The 20,645-nt window shown below is 42.9% G+C and overlaps 2 protein-coding genes across 3 annotated transcripts; one reads left to right on the top strand and one right to left on the bottom strand.

The window, feature by feature from the left end:
* The first annotated feature begins 553 nt into the window (after nucleotides 1-553).
* inpp5f (inositol polyphosphate-5-phosphatase F) lies at nucleotides 554-14,420 on the top strand. Of its 2 annotated transcripts, none has more exons than XM_083922930.1 (20): nucleotides 554-996; nucleotides 2,704-2,784; nucleotides 3,249-3,385; nucleotides 3,967-4,095; nucleotides 4,225-4,392; nucleotides 4,500-4,556; nucleotides 4,926-5,124; nucleotides 5,368-5,547; nucleotides 6,033-6,100; nucleotides 6,391-6,515; nucleotides 6,627-6,704; nucleotides 7,445-7,565; nucleotides 9,042-9,170; nucleotides 9,335-9,452; nucleotides 9,559-9,757; nucleotides 9,860-9,931; nucleotides 10,011-10,084; nucleotides 10,263-10,391; nucleotides 10,480-10,567; nucleotides 10,703-14,420. In XM_083922930.1, exons 1-20 carry the CDS (start codon nucleotides 891-893, stop codon nucleotides 11,865-11,867), a joined length of 3,423 nt encoding a protein of 1,140 aa, XP_083779056.1. In that variant the 5' UTR covers nucleotides 554-890; the 3' UTR covers nucleotides 11,868-14,420. The 2 variants fall into 2 exon arrangements, with proteins under 2 accessions (XP_083779056.1, XP_083779055.1); XM_083922929.1 differs by having other exon boundaries at nucleotides 4,207-4,392.
* Nucleotides 14,421-14,730: 310 nt separating this feature from the next.
* Nucleotides 14,731-20,622, bottom strand: mcmbp (minichromosome maintenance complex binding protein). The gene is made up of 16 exons (XM_083923246.1): nucleotides 20,486-20,622; nucleotides 19,643-19,734; nucleotides 19,401-19,541; nucleotides 19,223-19,264; nucleotides 19,045-19,134; nucleotides 18,800-18,938; nucleotides 18,080-18,225; nucleotides 17,809-17,906; nucleotides 17,564-17,736; nucleotides 17,076-17,199; nucleotides 16,838-16,955; nucleotides 16,578-16,743; nucleotides 16,300-16,433; nucleotides 15,452-15,616; nucleotides 15,207-15,295; nucleotides 14,731-14,930 (listed from the first exon to the last, which is right to left on the bottom strand). The coding sequence occupies exons 1-16, from the start codon at nucleotides 20,541-20,543 to the stop codon at nucleotides 14,804-14,806; spliced, it is 1,902 nt and encodes a 633-aa protein (XP_083779372.1). The 5' UTR covers nucleotides 20,544-20,622; the 3' UTR covers nucleotides 14,731-14,803.
* Between the last annotated feature and the right edge of the window lie 23 nt (nucleotides 20,623-20,645).

Here is a 20,645-nt window from a genome sequence, read left to right as displayed (position 1 = left end):
AATTAAGTGTTTTTTGTCTGTTTGTTTTTTTATTTCTTTATTTCACAATTGAAAGAGTACAGACCATCAGGGCGTTGAAACAATCAGAATGTTCATAGAAACAGAAACCCACAGATAAAGGGACTGTATTAAGGAAGTATATACAAATATCTATAAATAAAATATAGTTTAATATATATATATATATATATCAAAATAAATATATAGGCAAGGCACTGTGTATTCTTGGGTTAGTGAAAATTAGTAGTACAGCATTGTACAATACAAGTATGTGTATTCTGTTTAGCATCAGTGACAAGGTTTTTATGTAAACATTAAACTCTTCTGTGACGACATTAAAGTAAGGAAGGGACTTTGTTACGGATTGAAACTGGTTTGTTAGCATGTTCAAATTTTGAAATGATATATTTGGGTCTAAGTGTTATGTATTGTTGAGTTCCGTCATAGACACAGGGTGAAGAGTGTGCGCACCTGAACCGTGCACCGGTGACGGAGCAGGTCACGTGTTATTGTTTAGAGCAGGAAACGGTCGGGCTCGTCTGGGACTGCACGCAGCGGCAGCAGCTGGGAGACCGTCCTACTCGTTCATGTGTCTTTGCCCCTTCTCTCTGTCCGGCGTGACTGTGGGAAGGGCTGCTCCTCCGGTGGGAATGGGATTAGATAAGCAGCATGCTCATCTGTGGGACAAACACACCCGACACACATCCAGCTGCTGCTGTTAGCTCGCGAGGTAGCTATAGCTCCCGTAGCTCACCCGCCTGCGGGGCACGAGCTAACTGTGGCTAGCCAGTCTCTCTCTCTGGCTCGCTACAGTTCACCTCCAAGAAGAAGACGTGGAAGTTGATAATTACCTGCACCTGGCTGCTCGGCGTTTTGTCTCACGCAAATAAATGGACGACATGGAGCTGTTCCAAGCCAAAGACGACTACATCCTCCAGAGCGGGGACCGAGCTCTGTGGTGCAGCCGAAAAGACGGGACCATGACCGTCAGACCTGGTACGTACTGGAGGACAGCTTTCTCTACCACAGCCGGCCCTTTACCTGCTGAAACTCATATTTGTATTAGCTATAAGAGTGACATAAAAGCTGTGTGTTTCTCGGCCTGTGTGGAGGTGACAAACATGACCATACTGATGTTGTATACAACACCTCAGCGGTTTAGTCTAATCTCCCACACCCGTAATTGTCGCTTGTTAATCTCTGAAATAAACGCTATCATGTAGCCGCTCTCAATGATACAGCTGCGTGAAGCAAAACACGGTGTGTGTGTTTCAAAGAAAACATGGTTACACGCGCCATTCCTAATTCTGGAAATCCTCGCCCAAGCTTTCACTCCGTAGTGCCAACACCCCAAACACACTCCAAACTTCTTTCTTTGCCTGTTACGGTGGGGTTAATGCGACCCTCCAGTTCTTCTTTCAGCAACCTGACACAGTACAGGTGTGTAAAGGGGTGGAAATGACAGTTTTGGCTCTCACATGATGTTCTTGATTTATGACAGATGTACTATTGTAATATGGTGAATTGTCAGAAAGCTATTACGCCATTATGATGTATTATGTAGTACAATAAATACAGGTACAGGCATGTTAAAGCAGCTCCTGCCATTGGTCACATTACAGAAGTGAGTACTGCTGCTGTGGCTCATACCTGTGACAAAGAATTGCCAATGAATGACATACAGTGGGCTGTGGGAATTACATATCCCCAGCTCAGTCGAAAGAACTGCTGAATTAAAAGAAGTTTCATTAGAGTCACCGGAAAGGCGCTGCGTGTTGTCCTCGGTGTCAGTCGAAGTTGTATGGCTGTGCAGCCATCCTGAACAGGTTTTTAGTTGCACAACTGTTTCATTATTTAATTGGAAAAAGGGTTTCCACTCCTCACTGTGTTTCCACTCCACTCTGAAGCGCACAGCGAAGTCCTGTATTACACTTTCTGAGTGAAGTGGTGTTGTTATTTTCTCTCATTTTTGTAATGTTTATTTATTTTTATTTTTTTACTGATCCCTTTCCTGAGGGGCCCTCACAGACCGTTCTTCTGCACATGAAATGTTCTGGCTGGTGGAAGGAACAGGAAGACTCATTGTCTTAGGCTGCCCACAGTTGATGCTCTCCACCCGTAACCACACCCCTCACACATTTCCAATTTTCCCCACTCTGATGTTTAATCCGTCACCAGTGCTAAGCATTCCTGCAAACCTTTTAGTCACTGAGTTTGTGCAGTGCCAACTTTAAGCATGTTTGAAAACGTTAGCAGAGGCTATTTTTTCTCTTCAATAAAATGACACCAGACTTTTGTAAGGGCATGGAGATGTCAGTTAGTGGTTACTGCATTTAGCCCAGCCGCAGTGACTCCACAAATTCTTCAAGTTTTGAGTGTTGAACTTGGTATTTAAAACTCATTTTGGTGTTGTAACAGGAAATCACCCAACCACGACAATTTTGAGATGCTTTCTGTTTGGTTAAGTTAAAGGTTAAGCTCTTGGTGTGAATATTTAGCAGTTTCTGACAAAAAGGGTGCACATGCTCCAATCTTTGAAGTGATAACTCTAGGCCTCGATAAACAAAGTGGCCTACACGCTCCTCTGCTTGCGTATGTAATTAATTTTTAACCCTGTCTGCTTATCTGGCCTCTAGCATGTTTTGCTGAGCTGTCCTTGCTACACCACTGTTCTGACGTTTCACCTTCATATTTCCGTTTCAGCAACAGACCTGTTGTTAGCCTGGAATCCAGTGTGTTTGGGTCTGGTAGAAGGCATCATTGGAAAGATACAGCTTCACACAGGTAAGTGGAGAATGAAAAATATTTGAACATTTCACCCTCAGCTGTTTATTTTTTTTTGCACAGAGCACACACACATTCTTACCAGTATATCCTGTCTGTGTGCCCTGGATGCTTGAGTTACCAAATCATCCAGTGCTTCTTAGCATGTTTCCTACTCACAAGTAAAGGTGTGAAAAAATGTGTTAAAGTACTTTTGAAATGCATGTAGTTATGAAGAGGAGTGAGCTGTTGGTGATGATTCAACTGATGATAAATCTGAATTATTTGTTGCCGTGCCTCTGTGGGCTTCAGGGTAGATGTATATATTAACATGGTTTGATATTTATTCATCAGATGTCTTATGTTACCGTATAAGAAAAATGTGCAGTTAATTGCCTGGTGCAGCTGCTTCTTCACACCTTTCAGAATGTGAGGAATTCTGCACCCATGATGCAACTTCCCCTTCTTCTTTCTCCTCTCTGCAGACCTTCCTCTGGGCCTTGTATTAATCCGCCAGAAAGCACTGGTGGGCACTTTACCAGGCAACCACAAAGTCTACAAGATCACCAAAATAGCTGTCATTCCTCTGTCTGATGAAGAGCCTCAGGAGCTTGAGCTGGAGGTGTGTACACCAATACTGTAATAAGACATGAGAAGCAGTGTCCATGTCCTCAGCCCCTCCACAGACAATCATTATTACAGTGCTTGTTTTTCTATCATAGGTTTTTATTATAAGATCTGATGTGAAAATTGTATGCCGACATATAATCAACGTAATAGATCAGACAGGAAGTTGAATATTTCTAAGATTTCAGTCTTTCAGGGGAGCTTCATGGATGGTGAGACAGAATATTTTCCAGTAAGTAAACACGGAGGAGGAGGATCGTTCTTGAATAGACTTTTAGACCCCATCCTGTTGGACAATTTCCTTGTACTGCAGAATGATCATCGCCCTGTCGTGCCTAGATATCCTATAGCTCAATGTAGCTATTAGACTCTTTGCTGCCTTTGTTTAGGTACATGAGAACTATATAGAGTATTGTATTGTTTTTGGCTGTTTCTAGTGGGTACTAGTACACTTTCTGTGTGTTGTTGTTTTGACAAATCAAAGTTGGTACCAAATTGACCAATTTATAAACGTTCTAAATATCTCGCCCATGTTTATGTAATTGCATTGCTCTGATAGAGGTCTCTCTTTTTCAGCTTTGTAAGAAACATCACTTTGGAATCGACAAACCAGAAAAACTGGCCCCGTCTCCAGATGAGTCAAAGTTCTTGATGAAAACCTTCAGCCAGATCAAATCTAATGTGGCTGTGCCCATCAAGAAAAAGGTTGTTTTTTTCTCAATCTTTCAACCTTCTAAAGTCTTTGAAGTTCTCAGAGGATTCTAGCTTCTTTGCTTTACAACTTACTACTCTTTTCTATCCACACACCCAATCCAGTATTCCCCTGCCTTCCAGGTCAAGGAAAATAAAGAGAAGGAGCGTCTGGAGAGGCGGCTGTTGGATGAGCTGTACAAGGTATTCATGGACTCCGATTCCTTCTACTACAGCATGACCTACGACCTGACAAACACTGTGCAACGTCAGGGGGACTCTGATAAATCCAGCTTACCCCTCTGGAAACAGGTGTGGAGAGAAACACATCACACAACTCATTGCCTTATTTCTTTGACATATTTATGTATTAAAAGTCCTTTCATCTAATTGACAGTGGTTTTCATTCTTTTTGAAAGGTGGATGACCGTTTCTTCTGGAATAAACACATGATCCAAGACCTTATTGACCTTCAGGTGAATTTTTTCTTCCACACAGAAATAAGAAGTGGCACAGTTATTTGTTTCTCTCAATTTTAAAATTGAACAAATGCATTTTGCCCAGATTTGATTCTTTGACAATTGCTGTCATTGTCTTTCCTTACAACTGTCAGCTCAATGAGCGTAGCTGGCCCTGCTGTGTAAGGGTGGCAGTTATATGTGCAGATAGTTACCAGAGCTTAATCAGAAGAGTATGCAAATGCTCAGTAAAAAAAGGGGTAACAGCGCTGAGTTTTGCAAGATCATCTACTCGGTGGATGCAAAGTGCTTCCTTAACAGCCTGACAAATAGCATTTTAATCTAATTGTCTAATTGATGTTATTTTTACCCCCTTGAATGCCCCAGGTGCCAGAGGTGGACTTCTGGGTGATACCAATCATCCAGGGCTTTGTACAGGTGGAGGAGCTGGTGGTGAACTACAACGAGACATCTGACGAGGAGAGGAGCAGCCCTGAGACTCCACCACAGGAGGTCACCTGCGTTGATGACATCCATCCCCGCTTCACCGTGGCCCTTATCTCCAGACGCAGCCGTCATCGTGCAGGTAGTGCTATAGTTACGATTGGCTTGACCTAGAGGAAGAACATGCCTGAACTCTGATTCAGCCCAAGCATATGGTTAATGTTCAGTTGTGTAAATAGGGTTTGCTGTTCCCACATAAGTAGAGCTTCTTTCATTATAAGCTTTGAATCACTCGACAGACAATTTTAGTTTTTGTTCTCTTCAAGTGAAGCATGATCTGTGATATAAATAATCTGAATAGTGTTGATGCGTTCCTTCCTCAAAGGGATGCGGTACAAACGCAGAGGAGTGGATACCGATGGCCATGTGGCTAACTATGTGGAGACAGAGCAGTTGATCCACGTGCACAGCCACACTCTGTCTTTTGTGCAGACTCGTGGCTCCGTGCCTGTCTTCTGGAGCCAGGCAGGGTACCGCTACAATCCCAGGCCACGCTTAGAGAAAGGTCAGCTGAACTTGATTATCTTGCATAAAGCCATATAAATAGGGTCTCTCAGAGGCTTTGTTTGTTTTTTGTAGTTGTACCTTGAAAAAGACATTTCATTCAGTACCAGTGTTCACTTTCAGTGTTTGGGGGTCTTGCATATCAATCAAATATAGTTATCTTGTTAGTCATTGGTCTTTGCTCCACTTGTCTGTGAAATTATCCTTTGACTGGGACCTCTTTCTTAAAGGGATAATTCTCATGTTTTAGAAGTGTGGATGTATGAGGTACTTCTCCATAGTGTGTGTATTACCTTTTGAAGAGAGCAGTTGGCATGCCCCCATTTTAAAGAAGCAGACAGACCACTGTCTTCTGTAGGTAACACACTGACTATGGATAGGTAACTATCCCTTTTGAGGAAAAAGCATTTGTCTTTGCAAACTTGATCTGTTGGTGTCAGATTAAATGATATGGAAATCATTTGTAACCATATTTTTCTGTTTCAGGAGAGAAGGAGACCATGTCTTACTTTTCTGCTCACTTTGAAGAACAGCTTAAACTCTACAAGACGCAGGTGGGTTTGCTTTGTCAGAGTATGTGCTTGGTTATGTTCTTAGCATAGTTATTGTGTTAGGATTGTTTTTATTACCATCACTGTGGATATTCTGCCACCTGTGAACTGCCACGTGCTTCATGTCAGAGCTTCCTGACTAGAATTGATGACATGTTTTGTCATCGCCACACTAGGTAAAAGTGCCAATGTAATTGTCATTCCTCTAACATTTAGCATCTAAGTGTGTTTCCACCGAAAAGGTTTAAATGCTGTACACAAGGTTAAATGGCTGCACTCGTTGTCTTCTTCAGGTCATCATTAACTTAGTGGATCAAAGTGGAAGGGAGAAGATAATTGGTGACGCATATCTCAAGCAAGTCCTGCTTTACAACAACTCAAACCTCACATATGTTTCATTTGACTTTCATGAGCACTGGTAAGAGAAACGCTCTCCTCAGCAGGATAACTTGTTCATAAATGTAGTCGTCCTATTCTATACAACGTTGCATTTCCTTCCCCTTTATCCTTCTTATATCCTGTTTCTCAGCCGAGGTATGAAGTTTGAGAACGTGCAAGTACTGACAGATGCAATCTCTGATATCATCACTGACATGAAGTGGGCCTGGTAAGTGTCATGTCAGTATTTGTAATTTTCACAGAAATGCTGATGATATGCACTCTTATCTTCACTGGAGCATGGTTTTGTTTTGTTAGAAAACAATAATGAACCACTGGTAGTCTATAGTGAATGTCAGTAATCCTTTTTATTGTTGGGTTAAAGTTGTACTCTGTAAGATTTTCATCTATTTAATTGTCTTTTAAGTTACTATCCATCAAAGAGTGAATTAAAACAATAGTGACTGATCACATATAAAAGCACTTCTACTTGCCTTTTGCTGATTATTTCAATAGCTGTGACTGTGGCAACATTCGTGGGCTAAATGTAAATAAGCTGCCATGTTAGCGAAGCTGCTGACGGCGGTTGATCTGTCGGCTCGTCACTAACGTTATGCTGCGTTCACTTGTAATCGGAAATTGGGAACTTTCAACTCGAGACAGGCTTGTAGTAAGGAGAGAAGTGTAATAGGAGCGTGTCTGTGTGTCTGTGGATTTAAGAGGGTAACATATAGGTGATAGGCTGGAAGTAGAGAAGTGAATGTGTTTCAATAAAGTTTACAAAAGAGCAAAATATAGAGACCATGAACGTGACAAGGTGGAGGCTCTGAAAGAACAGGCTGGCCTGCAATTACATCTTACTGCCAAAGAGGCTGGTATAAACAAGATATCTCAAATCTTATGGAGTAAAACTTTAAAGATTATAATTCTGTGGATGCATCCTGTTATAAATATATATTCCTTTGTCAGGGTGGATCAGGCCGGAGTCATCTGCAAGCAGGAGGGTATCTTTAGAGTCAACTGTATGGATTGTCTTGACAGGACCAACGTGGTCCAGGCTGCTTTAGCTCGGGCGGTGATGGAACAGCAGGTGAGAGCCGTCCCTTCTCTAGACCCAGGCAAATAAATGTACATAAATTATTACTCACAGCACTTAACGTTTGTTACTGTGTAGGTGTGCTGTACACCGTAGGTGCTGCTTTCCAAATTCAATTGACTATTTCCTGCACCAATGACCTTTTAGACTGAAAGTTACATTGCTCATCAACAAAAAATAGCTAAATAAATGTAACTGCTCAGAGCCTAGACCCCTGTAAAACTAATTGTTCTCCTGGGAGCTGAAATATGTAAGGAATAGCTATAATCAAATATTCTTTTAATATAGGTTTTTTCATGCCTCTGTGCTGTTGATAGACATGATCATAAGCATTATGTTTTCCTTTTGTCTATATATTTTTCCGTCCATCCGTGCGTAAATCCCATTCTTGTTAAAGCAATATTTTAGGAACCCCTGTAGGGAGTGTCTTCAGCTTTATCATCAACGTCCACTTAAGGCTCTTTCACACCTGAGTCTGTTTCTAGTCCACTTCCCTGGTGTGTACCAGATGCGGAAATTAATACGTTGTTTTTTTTCCAGCTGATCTGGTTCACTTTCACACCTATTCATTTGATCTTGTTCAGGATCTATATTAGTGCGCCCACCCCAGACACATCAGACTTATTAGTGAGGTGCTTTTTCCCCCCATTTTTTTTCTCCCCAACCTGTATTGAGCCAACGTGCAGCTACATTTTGGTTCAGCCAGCACGTCACAACTGATTTCGGACCAGATCAAATGAATAGGTCTGAAAGCGAACCAGACCAGCTGAAAAAAACCTATTAATTTTCCATATGGACCAGAAACGGACTATCGGGTGTGAAAGTGCCGTAAGACTCAATGATGAACTGATAAGTTTTTGTAGGTCAAAGGTCAGGGTCATTGTGACATTCCTAAGCTAATTATGACATTTTACACTGCTGTTGCTTCATATAAAATAAGGTTTGAGTTATAAATGAAACCAGCATTAATACTATAGAATAATCCACATCATCATTGACATATTTGATATGTCTGCTTTCTAAAACTGAGATTATAAAGCGCTTTATAAACAGTGTAAGTGTGATTCACCAGATTCACTTGGCAATAAGAATCCTTGTCTCTGTTAGTTTGTTGGCACCTAGCTCATTGTTTATACAACAGATTACTGACATCTGCACATATTTGCTCCTCGGATCACACATGTGACCTTTGATGCTCGTACAGAAAAGATAGCAGAATAGATCTTGTGTGCAACACAACCATAGTTTTTACACTCAACATCTTTTAAGCTTTCTACAAATCCAGGGATTCCACCATCATCATCATCTTGGCTTACATTTAGTGAGCAAATACGAGTGTGAATGGTTAAAAAATAAATATAGCCTGATCTTTCCTCCTGATGCAGTGCAAACGGAAACAGAAGCATCACCATGTACTCAAGAGTTTTGACAGCATCCCCATTGACAAAATAGGCCTCTTGTCTTCTGCAGCTGAAGAAACTGGGTGTGATGCCTCCAGAGCAGCCTCTGCCTCAAAAATGCTACAAGATTTATCAGATCATGTGGGCCAACAATGGAGACACCATCAGCAGACAGTACGCAGGCACAGCAGCGCTCAAGGTAACGTCTGTCTTTCACAGGCAGTTGTTGAGTGAATAGTTTAAGCCGTTGAGACAAACACTTTGTCTAACAGCAGGGTGCATATGGACTGAGCCTTTTGCACAGAAGTCACAGTATCACAAGTCAAAAGATTTATTTAACAGACGCTGTATGAACTGTTTTAGGGAGATTTCACCAGGACAGGGGAGAGGAGACTGGCTGGTGTGATGAAGGATGGCGTGAACTCAGCCAACCGCTACTATCTGAACCGCTTCAGGGATGCATATAGACAAGCAGTCATTGGTATGGAAAAACACCCATATTATAGCTGTATGTATGCATTTGTACCAATGTTGCCCCTAAATCTGCCCTTGATTGACTCTTCTAAATGCTCGGCCTCTCCCTGCAGACCTAATGATGGGCCTGCCAGTGACAGAGGACCTGTACTCCATCTTCAGTAAGGAGAAGGAGCATGAAGAGAAAGAGATAGAGAGCCAGAGGGGAGCTCAGGAGCAGGTCAGCCTGCTGCTGCAGACCTACATGCAGCTTTTGCTGCTTGATGATGAGAAGTTTCACGGAGGCTGGGCCCTCATCAATTGTGACATGAGGTTAGCTGCCCTGTCTACTATTTACACCATGTTTCCAGTAGTTTCTGAAGTGTTGTTTTCATGATTTTGATTTGTGGATTCTGTTTTCTCATTTCCTACCAGCCTCGTCGATGCAACCAGCAAAGATGTGGATGTGCTGCTGCTTCTGTCTGATAAAGCCTACTACATTGCTTAGTACGTCTGACTTTCAATCAACAACATTCTTTTTATAGGTCTTATAGATTCACTTATGTTTGCATTTTTTTCCCTGTAGCTATGATGAAGAAGCGGACAAAGTCAACCAGTACCAACGCCTCAATTTAGAGGGTTTGGAAAAGATCGAAATTGGTAAGAAGTTAGACACGAAGGAGAAGTGAGAGTTCTACAGTTACTGAGTCACCCAACACTTCCCGAAAGTGTGCTGAACAGTTTCACTGTGACCTTTTAGCAATATCTTCGCTCATGATTCATTCACGGGAAACCCATCACAAAATATGGAAGTTACAAATTGGGCTTTCTTTTGCAGGTCCAGAGCCTACTTTGTTTGGGAAACCAAAGTTCTGCTGTATGCGTTTGCACTACAGGAGTGAAGAGACAAGTGGATACTTTCACACACTGAGAGCAGCAACACGAAATCCTGAGGATGATGGAAAAGGTAGGATTTTAATTCTTTAAATTCCTTAAATGGCTGAAAAAGAAACCTTTTATGTCTTGTATGAGACTTGCATTGTGACATATTTCAGACACATTGCAATGCATAGCTGAGATGCTTCGCATAACTAAACAATCCACGGGGCTGGACCTGCTTGTGGTTGAAAAGAGGCTGGAGAGGTGAGTACTAATTTATTGGCAATAAGATGATTAGCATTTGACAGATATTTCAATGTAATCAAGGTAAACATTTGAAGGCAATTTGAACTTTTAACCAATGACAAGAGCTGTGGGTTGTTTGTATTTGTGTTCCAGGCGGCAGAGTAAACCTCACGAGGATATAATGGGCATCCAGAACAAACCCGCTGACCAGGTCCAGGGTAGCTCTGGTCTAGCTCAGGGCAAAAGTTTCCTCCTCAACAAATTCTCCTCTCTCAATCAGAAAGTGAAACAGACCAAGACGAACGTAAACATTGGCCCCTTCAAGCCCCTCGGGAAGCTGGGCACCTTCTCTAAGCCTGATGTAAAAGTCAATTTCCTAAAGCCAACTATGCATGTCAACCTGTGGAAGTCGGACAGCAGCTTGGAAACATCGGATAACAACCCTGGCACAGGAGCCCTAAAAGATATCAGTGACAGGCACTCTGAAATGTCCGACGACTCTGACTCCTATAATTCTGACCCAGAGCACCCGTGTACCGGATCTTTAGAAAACGTGGACTATGTGCTGCCCAGTTGCGGCATTGTAGCATCAAACCCACGACTGAGCAGTCGCTCCCAGTCTATTAACAGCGTGGAGCTAAATATCCCCTCTGTTATCCGAGTCACTGGCTGTGACGACACCCTGGAAATCTCCTCTCAAGTGAGCGATGACAAGTCCCCAGGGTCGGCCTCGGTGGCTGAAGAAGCCATTCTGATTGACTTTGGTACTCCTATTGATGCCTACTGCCACCAGTTTGTCCAGGATGCACAAACCAAACCAGTTGAGGTGTTTGGAGAGCAGCCTCAAGTTGCTGCCCCTCCACTCAACCCTGTGGTGCCTGTGCAGAATAAGACCCTAGCAGACTCATACAAGCAGCCAAACAAGGAGCTGCAGCACGAGCCGGAGGAGGCCCAGCTCCCCAGGCCATCCCAGCTAGACGTTGACTCCACTACCTCCGGTTCCAACCTCCTCACCGTCCAAAAGCCCAGCTCTGCGGCCTCAGGAGGCTCTCAGAGGAGTCTGTGTTCACAGATTGAGGGCAGCCTCGGCCCTTCACCTGCCGACAGCAACGGCAGCCGAGTGGTGTCCCCCTTTGCCAAGATCAAGAGCTCCATGGTCCAGGTGGCCAGCCTCACCCAGGCGGGACTCACCCAGGGCATCAACTTTGCCGTGGCAAAGGTACAGAAGAGCCCAGAGCCAGATACTGTCAACGAGGCCCAGGAGAGCGAGCTGAAGGCAATGTTTACACAGTGCCAGACCAGGATCATTCAGATCTAGTGCTTTCCTTGTAGCAGGTTTTTGTAGTCGTACGTTGTGTAGAAACTTTCTGTATGGTAGCAGTAGCAAAAGCTTGCACATCGCACTACTTGGCCAAGAAATGCGCTCCTAAATTTTCCCTTTAGTTGAAATTGCCCATGATAATGATGACAACATGACAGTGACCATGTTTACATGCACATAATTAAGAGAGTACTGATTGTCTAGTTCAGTTTTTTGTTTCATCTACGGGACTTCCAGCTCGTATTCCTTTTTTGTGACGTAACCCTGCACAATGTCAGGTGTTTATTAATCAATTGTGTTATGATTCCCATGTTACATTTTATACAGTAGAACATTTGCTTGAGTATATTTACATCCAATTCCTACATCACTCCAGCAAGCTAATAGTAAAGGAAATAGTTGTGTAAGTACAGTTTTCTTATCAAAGACATTGTGATAAGGATAACCTTTTTAAAAAAATAACAATACATAAGACTAAATATTTTTAGATGTTTTAACTCATGCACTTCCAGAGTGGTATGCGGAGTTTGCCTGGTTCCAGACATTAGAATCTGTCCACTCCAGAGAATTGATTGAGTGTAACAAGTTGACAATTCTGAGTACGTTTGTGCATGTAAACATGTCACAGTGATTGCATGGTAGCGGATTTTGACAAGGCAGGTAAACATTAGTTGTATGTTGAAAGACCAATCCGACTTTATCACGTACTGTACGTCACCCCGTATGTGCAGGTCACTTATTGGCATCTGTGATATACAGTAGATCCCGTAACAACCTTCAATCTGTAACAGTTGCTGTAGACTCCGACCAAATCTCTTCTGTGAAAACTAAAGGACAATTCTATGTTAACTATTACCCTTTGTATAGCTGTCAGAAACTAGCCAGACGACATACTGTACGTAGTTATCCTATGTAATATCAATGTTGTCAAGTGTAACTTAGAAGATATACCGTTATAGAAATAATTACTACACAAGACCTTAGTAAGGGGATCCTGGTTGTTGATATGTACAGTGAGTATCGTATCTGTTCCCCGAGTAGAGCCTTCCCTTAAGCTTTTGTATTGATAGGTAGGGTGGCCTCTTAATATGTTCAAAGAGGTATGAGGATTATATTTTAAAAAGAACGCTGTGTACTGTCATTGCTAACTATGAATAACCAGAAAACTACTGGTTGGAGTCGTTTTTATAGATAAATGTACTGAAATAACTAATGGTTGTACTAATTAACAATGAGGGTTTTTCAGCCAGCGTTGTATAGTGACATTGCATGTTTGACAAAGACAGGTGAGTAGCATATAGTAGGTAATATATGCAATTACACCCATCCAATTATTAGAAACACTGACGCTTTATGCACTCCCAAAACTGAAAGAATATTTGCCTTAGCAGGGAATTGAAATGGGATTATGTAAATCAGGTATTTATGGCAAAATCTACCTTTTTTTTAAAAGTCCATTCTTACATGTTACATTTGGTGTACTGTATAAAAGATCATGTTCAGGGTTACTGTATGTCATCAAGCTTTATCTTGGGATATTTCTTCCACTGGCACAAACCTTATCCGTGGAAATGAGCAGGTTTTGGAGATGTATGTACTACAATATGTGTGAGTTAGAGCATCCCTGCTGCTGCTGGTGTTTAGGAGCGCTCGCCTTAGAGCCCTAGTTATATTTATGTGCAATGGAGCTGTAAACATTGTTACATTGAACATGTTTTTCCGTTAACCTCAAGAAGGGAGGTTTAGCCTCATAAGTCTCTTGTTAATATCCAGCGTGACCTCGTTACAGTCCTCCAGAAGAAATTATAATGAACCTTACCACACTGCTTTGTATATCTGTGTCTATTTATGATAAATAATAATGAAATGGTTTGCTGGTTCAAGCTGAAATACCCCAAGATAAATGCTTACATGTTTCATTAGTTTCTGTTATATTTGCCTGTTTTCTGAATTTAGCTTGCTCACCAGCAGAAGTAGGATACTGATCTATTGTATCGAATTCTAATTGTGTTAATTGAGATTGTAGCCTTGGCTGCTTTGTAGGTGCTGCATTTGATAGTTATTAAAGTCTGCTGAAAGTGTGTGGTGCTGCCAAAAGCTTTAAGGTAATAGCTGTAATGCAAAGTTGTAATGCAGAGGTTAAAAGGTGTGTATTTTTTGTTGTTTTTTAACTTCCTGCAGTCTTGCAAACACTGGAGCAGTTCTCAAGCAGATCAGACATTTATTCTATTCCAAATGTGCTGTGTTAAGGTAAAAGGAACAATAGTCCTCAACATTCCCAATATAGACCACAATGCTAGAGTGTTGGTGTCTGGTTTTTATATGCAAAAGCTGGTAGTTCTATTTGCTGGGTGAGATTTTCCTCCTTTCCTTTTATTTTTACTCCAAGTGCTTTTGCAGCCACCTGTTCAGTTGTCTGTGGTTGTCCCCTCCTCCCATTATGAACCCGGGTCCTGACACATTATCATGTGACTAGAGGTCTTACAGCATTCGATTTGCACTTTTAAGTACATTTTTTCGAGCATTGGCACCATTTCATCTGAAAGTCTGTGGTCATCTTTCCTATTTACCAACTTACTTTGTCATTTTCCACGGTGTACTGAGATTGTATTGTATATTAAAGTATCTTATTTATTCTTATCCCCTCTGGGTGTGTTACTTAATAACAAAGTGCACTGTACACTTTTGTCTAGGAAGCTTGCAAGTGTTGCATTGAGTTTATTGTCAAATCAAGTAACAGTCTCCAAGGCAACATAATGTACACTGACACCCATTAATCCCATAAGGTGAAAATCTATAAATCTTATCTGCAACTTGTATTGTAAAGAAGTTGAACACAATGTGAACTATGACATGAAAAACATCTTTATTACAAACTTTTTTTTAGGTATCAAAAAGAAAAACATAAGCCATCTTGTCTTCTCTCTGTGTGATCACGGCTCGTTGCCGTTGACACACTTGTGCTGCTCCATCCGGCTCCTCCGCAGCATCTCGATGTGTTTGGCTCTCAACCAGCTGTCTGTGGATAAAGAGGTCTGTCCCAGACTCAAAGACAGCAACCTGCGGATAGAGTCCCAGTAAGACACATCAGACAGTATTGCTCTAAATACTGCGATAACACTACAGTTTCCTGGCCAAGTATATAACAACTATTTTGGTTGCACTGACCAAGAAAGCGATAGTCCCTGGTTATGTCATATCTTGCATTTCTATGGTTAGTCATAAAGACTTGTTGTGTTTAACACTTACAGGCTGTTATTAGACACAATTATCACTACATAAAAAGGAAAGAAATGCCAAGTAAAAGAGCTTATATAAAACTTTATCACAGCCCACCTCGCCACCACGAGCATCCTGTGGAGGTCCTCGGCAGATATGCTCTGGGGGTCGTCCTTCCTCATATCTACAAAGTCATCCTCAACTGACTGAAGACACCAGAAAAGGACAAGTGGTTAAAGGACAATCTAACACACACGCACACACACGCTGGATACGTGAAGGAACAACTAACCTGCAAGCAACTAGTTCAAAGTTATTATACTGATGTCCTGTTTTGTTCCTCAGACGACAGCATGTCTCACCTTTGTCACTTCATCAGAGATACTGTAGTCAAGCAGCCGGGCCACGCTCAGGTACATCCTGAACTTGTTCAGCTGTGACGCCTGTGGATGCATGTGGAGGCTGCTCAGATACTCCTCCATGTGGGGTGGAGTGACCTGAGACTCTAGGTGTATCTGGCAGTCTGACTGTGGAGTTACACAGAAAGAAATATTGACAGGTTGCCTGGGAAGAACTTTACACATAGAAATGCATCTGTTTTCTTATTTTTCACGTGTTGCTGTGCAAAAGCGGGCTATGTCTGCTGTGTGTACGCCTAGTTTGGCGTGCTCTCAAAACTTCATAACACGCCAGACAGGAGCAAAGCCTCAGCGAGCTGACTGAAGCGCTTGAGCAGCTGGAGGGTCAAGCTGATAGTCGGCTGATAGTTGATCAATGTAAACACAGCCGTGCTCTTCTGACTTCTAATCAACCCTGGGAGTTGTTTACAGCATGCTGCCCTTCACTGCAGGACTAATAGATGGCGGAGCCTGACGCCTCTCCCAGGATTTTTCCTGTGGCACACAGCTGCCGCCATTGGCAACCCATTAGACCAGCACACAGGAATAGCACACAGCACATTCCTCGGGCTGTTTGCAACAGAGTGAGACCTGAGCTAAAGCTGCCGTCCGAAGCGGTTGCTGCAGCCAGCCAATGGCAGCTGAGGTGACAGTGTGACGCAGGCTGGAAACAACCAACAGCGTCAGACAGGGCTCGTCTCATGAGAGGCCGAAGGAAACCTAACCCCTCCCTGGCCATGCTGGGGAGTTATCAGTGGGTAGGGGTAAGTTTTCATCCTGCAGTTGCACGCCTAGTCCCTCTTTGTCCTCACCGGCAGCAGCGAGCGGCCCTCTGATGCGACGAGCACGTTAATATTGCAGGGGAATTCCATCTGGTGGTAGTTAAAGTCATAATCAACCTTCTGCCACGAGATCACGTTCCCCAGGGCCGTGATGTTACGAACACCTACGCAACAAAAACAAAGAAAAGATACAACCTAATTAGTGTTAGCTCAGTCAAATCATACAAACAGTCTACATGCTGCAAGGAGAACATTAACTGCAGTGTGTCCCCTCAGTGTCGTCCCCTCGTGGTTGCTAGCAGCCTCACCTGTTGTGTCCAGCTGTCCCTGCTCCAGCTGGGTTTCATCCAGGAAGAGGGAAGTGTTTCTGGCCAGCTGCAGGGCTCCACTCACTAGTCGATTGGCCACGTAGTCCTTCTTAGGCACAAACCGCATCTGGTTCATATTCTGCAGGCTCATGCCCAGATAGTACGACTGCGGGGGGGATAAGAAAATGTCTTAATTCAACCAAAAATAGGTACCCAAACCTTGCAGTAGTGGCAGTTGCTTGGTGATGAAGTTCACTCACAGAAGGCACGAGCTGCTGGATGACCTGGTAGAAGCGTTCAGTGTATGAGGCAGCAGTAGGACAGCCGCTCAGGTTCAAGGTGAACTTGCCCAGTGGGAGAAGATCTCGTCTAGAGTACCTACAAGAAAAATCAATCGCATTGTGAAATGAAAAAAAAAATCTCATTTGGTTTTAGCATGATGCCACAAAAAAGAAGGAAGGTTTCCTGCTTGGACATTCCAGGTTGAACTGAACGTACACGTTAGAAATGAGATGCAGGAGGAGGAACTCAGCAGCCAGGGCATCACCCAGGAGGATGTGAGAGAAGTACGTGAGCAGCTCTGCCCTGACAGCAGCCATCTCGCTCAGGGTGGAAGATAAAACTGAGGAGGAAGGACAACGAGTTAATGCGAATCCCTATGGCAACTTCAGGCATGTGTGCTTTGAAAGCTTTACAGTGGACAACATTTGCTGCATTTTTTTCTTCTCGGACAGCTTTACAACACATGTCAACTTCAACATAATGGAAATGTCTGAAACCAAAATGTGTTTTTCCTGTTTGTTGACCAGGGGTTTCAAAGTAGCTGGATTCAGTGTGGCGCACAGATACGAAAAAAGACGAATTGAATCTTACCTGCAACTGATGATTATTTTCATTATTCATTTCTCTGTTTGTTCATTAATCATTTCATCCAACACAATCAAGTTCGTACGCAAGAAAAACAAAACGCTACTATCTGTCCTCACAGGCACTGTTGTCCTCCAGGGTGGCGGAGGGCAGCAGGGGGTTGTTGTGCAGCAGGGGCTTGGCATAGAGCATGTGGAGACGAGGAACGAGCGAGGCTGGCGGGCTGTGCACTCTCTGCTCCTCTGCCGTTTCCATGCACTCGGCAGGGTCCAGGAGGCTTGAGGAGGCGTCTCTGTGTGGACACGCCAAAAGATGAGCAACAAGCACGCAGATCACCTAATTAAATCAAAATACTGTGTCTTACTTCTCATCTGCCAGGGCACTGAGAGCAGGGCTGACAGAGAGGATCCCGAACACCTCCACTGTGTCGTTCAGTTTGAAGCTGTCCCAGTCCTCGTAAACCTGCCAACAACACGCAGCTTTCAGCTTCTGAACTCACAAAGTCTGCAGATAATGGTGGTACTGTCTCTGAAGTCCCCTCTTAGAACAAATGTTTGACAAGATGTAAATCACTGACCAGGCCATGATAAAGAGGTGATTAGAGCAAAGGTACCTCTATCAGAGACATGACACACCTTGACGAGACAGGATGGGCCTTTCTCTCCCGGTAGGGGGAAGTTGAGGTCGAGATGGGAGGCAGATGCCGTCTGGCTGGAAGGAGCTTCTGTCTCCTGCCGCTTACAGTCACCATTGCCGTGCTGTTCTGTGGGACTTTGAGGACCTGCAGCGAGAGGGGGACCAGTCTGCATCAATGGCAATCCACCATGTATGTATGATTATCTATGGTGTCAAATACATTTCAAGTATGTAATCATTTTGACTGTCTGTCAACCTGCCTGTACACCTACTAAAGTTTCATACCTTTCCCAGATTGCACAGGGGCCACTTCAGTACCTGCCCATTTGGGCTGCAACTAACGATGAATATTCCCATTAGCGTTTTTTCTGAGAATTATTTTCTTGATTAATCCTTTGGTCTATAAGGTGTCAGAAAATGTCTGTCCCAGTTTCTCAAATTCCAAGGCAATAAATGATTTGTTTTCAGGTCAAAACCCAAAGATTTTCAGTTTAATATGATATAAAACAGAGAAAGAAAAAAGAGGTGAAAAAAGGCCTTTCTTAAATTATCAATTATTTTTCTATCAATAGACTAATCCATTAGTGACAGAGGCAAAACTTTAAAAAAAAGTCACAACTTCTACATCTATTAAAACATGTGAGCACAGTAAAACACTGAGTGGACAATGCTTCTGCTCTTGCATTTTGCCCCACATGCACTTCAACAGCAGCTCATACCGGTATGCGGCTCCCTCAGCTTCTGCGGCTGTGTGTCCATGTCGTCCATGTCGTCGTCTTCCTCGTAGCTGCGTTTCTGTCTCGTTGGCACGTACGAGGTGGAAGGAACCACTCTTGCTTGGCTGGAGCCGGCATAGCTGTGAGACTGAATTAAGGAGAACTGGGGAGCAGGATTCAACAACACTTGGGCACAAGATGGGTGCAGCACAGAATTTCCAAACATAATCTGGACCAGGCGAGGATATCTCTTTCACCCAGGGATTTTCTCCAGGGATCGGCACGCAGTAGAAGGTCTGCCTCTCTGCAGTCACAGTGCTTCTGGAATCAAAATCCACCTGGAGACAGACGCGCGTCACCGTCAGCAAAGCTGCATAGAGGTGTTTATGAATCTCTTTTAAGTGATTTAGCAGAGGTGCGGCTTACCCCACATTCTGTCACGTCTTTGTACTTCCCACATCGCAACGCCTGGGGAAGGTCGGACAGTGAAATAAGATGATAATGTGATGACATAAGACATTATCAATGACAAAAACATGCACTGGGCACAAGGAAGGGCGGTACTTATGAATAGCAGCACAGGAAAGGACAAGGAAACGCTTACTTTGGCCTTTGTAGATGGATCAGTGGCCTCATAGACTCCCATGTAGAACTCCGGATCAAACATATCTTGGATTAAACAACGAAACTTCACCAGGCTGTTGGGCTTCAGGTAGTGCAGAGGGACATCGTTCAAAGACGGGATCTGCTCCAAAAGGAACGTGGTTGTTATTTACATGAGGTAAAAGAGGTAAGTGATACTGACGCTCACAGGCACCTGCTGAAAGGACCTAAGAGCTGCATTACCCAGGTATGAGCGTCCTTCTCTTTCAGATGATCTTTGAAGAATTCAGCTGCTTTCACCTCCCATCCAGAGTTTGGGTTGTTCTGGGAAGCAGCTAAAAAATGTTTTAGGAAAGATCATAATGTAAATAGTTATTTAAAGTAACAGAAACACCAACCGGTTACTATAATAAAATAAAAAACTTGGCTTTGAGAATGTTAGAGATTAGATTTCATTTTGTTGCTAGGTTACACTAGATAAAAGATGGTGACAAAGTAGGCATGGGATAGACTACTATTCAATGTGTAACTAAACAAAGGACAACAAAGAGACATTTAATTGAGATGCATCAAAATCGCTGAATTTCGGTGAATTTTCTGTTCCTGTCAAATTAGAAATCATCATTTTAATGTAATATATAATGTATATGACATTTAATAAATGACAGCATTATAAAAATACATCATCAGTATTTTCCTCTTTGTTTATAAGTGCAAAAGTTTAATTTAAATGACTTTATACAGGACATATCAAGTGCTTCAAAGTGCCTGCTCGCTTTTGAAGGTGCTTCTTTGACTTAACGAGGAGCTGGACTGGAAATAATTCATATTTTGATAAAGAAATAGCAACAAGTTCCACCACTTTTGAAGCTGCGTTTACAGCATAAATCAAACACATATATGCAGCCAAAGCACAGCAGCAGTTAAGGCGGTTTTAAACGACTTTCAGAGCCCTGCACACCGGCACTTCTTCTTGTAACTATCTCAGGAGGACAGCAAACGCACAGCCGCATGTGTGTGCGGCAGTTAGCTTGGTATGTAGCCATGTCCGCGCGTGAAGGAGTGGAGTTCCGGTGTGTCTCTTACCAAACATCCCCTCAACAACACCGAGAGGGTTGTTAATCCAGTCATGGGTGGAAGGCATCGTTAGCCACTGACAAGAAGTGTTAATATATGCCAAAGTGAAAGCTGTGAAAACACTATTTTGTTGACTTTCAGAACACAGACACACACACACACACAGGAT

Source organism: Echiichthys vipera, assembly GCF_963691815.1.
Source record: "Echiichthys vipera genome assembly, chromosome: 11".
In the NCBI taxonomy this organism is placed as follows: Eukaryota; Metazoa; Chordata; class Actinopteri; order Perciformes; family Trachinidae; genus Echiichthys; species Echiichthys vipera.
This window is presented reverse-complemented; position numbering and strand designations above follow the sequence as displayed.

Bases quoted from the DNA above. Each gene is read 5' to 3' on its own strand.
- mcmbp (XM_083923246.1), bottom strand. From the start codon at position 20,543: ATGCCTTCCACCCATGACTGGATTAACAACCCTCTCGGTGTTGTTGAG. The intron at 19,735-20,485 runs GTAAGAGACACA...AACATTTTTTAG, and splicing joins TGTTGTTGAGGGGATGTTTG to CTGCTTCCCAGAACAACCCA. The intron at 16,744-16,837 runs GTGAGTGAACTT...TCCCCCCCGCAG, and splicing joins TCCAGCAGCTCGTGCCTTCT to TCGTACTATCTGGGCATGAG.
- inpp5f (XM_083922929.1), top strand. From the start codon at position 891: ATGGACGACATGGAGCTGTTCCAAGCCAAAGACGACTACATCCTCCAG. The intron at 6,101-6,390 runs GTGGGTTTGCTT...TGTCTTCTTCAG, and splicing joins TTAAACTCTACAAGACGCAG to GTCATCATTAACTTAGTGGA. The intron at 9,171-9,334 runs GTAACGTCTGTC...GAACTGTTTTAG, and splicing joins CAGGCACAGCAGCGCTCAAG to GGAGATTTCACCAGGACAGG.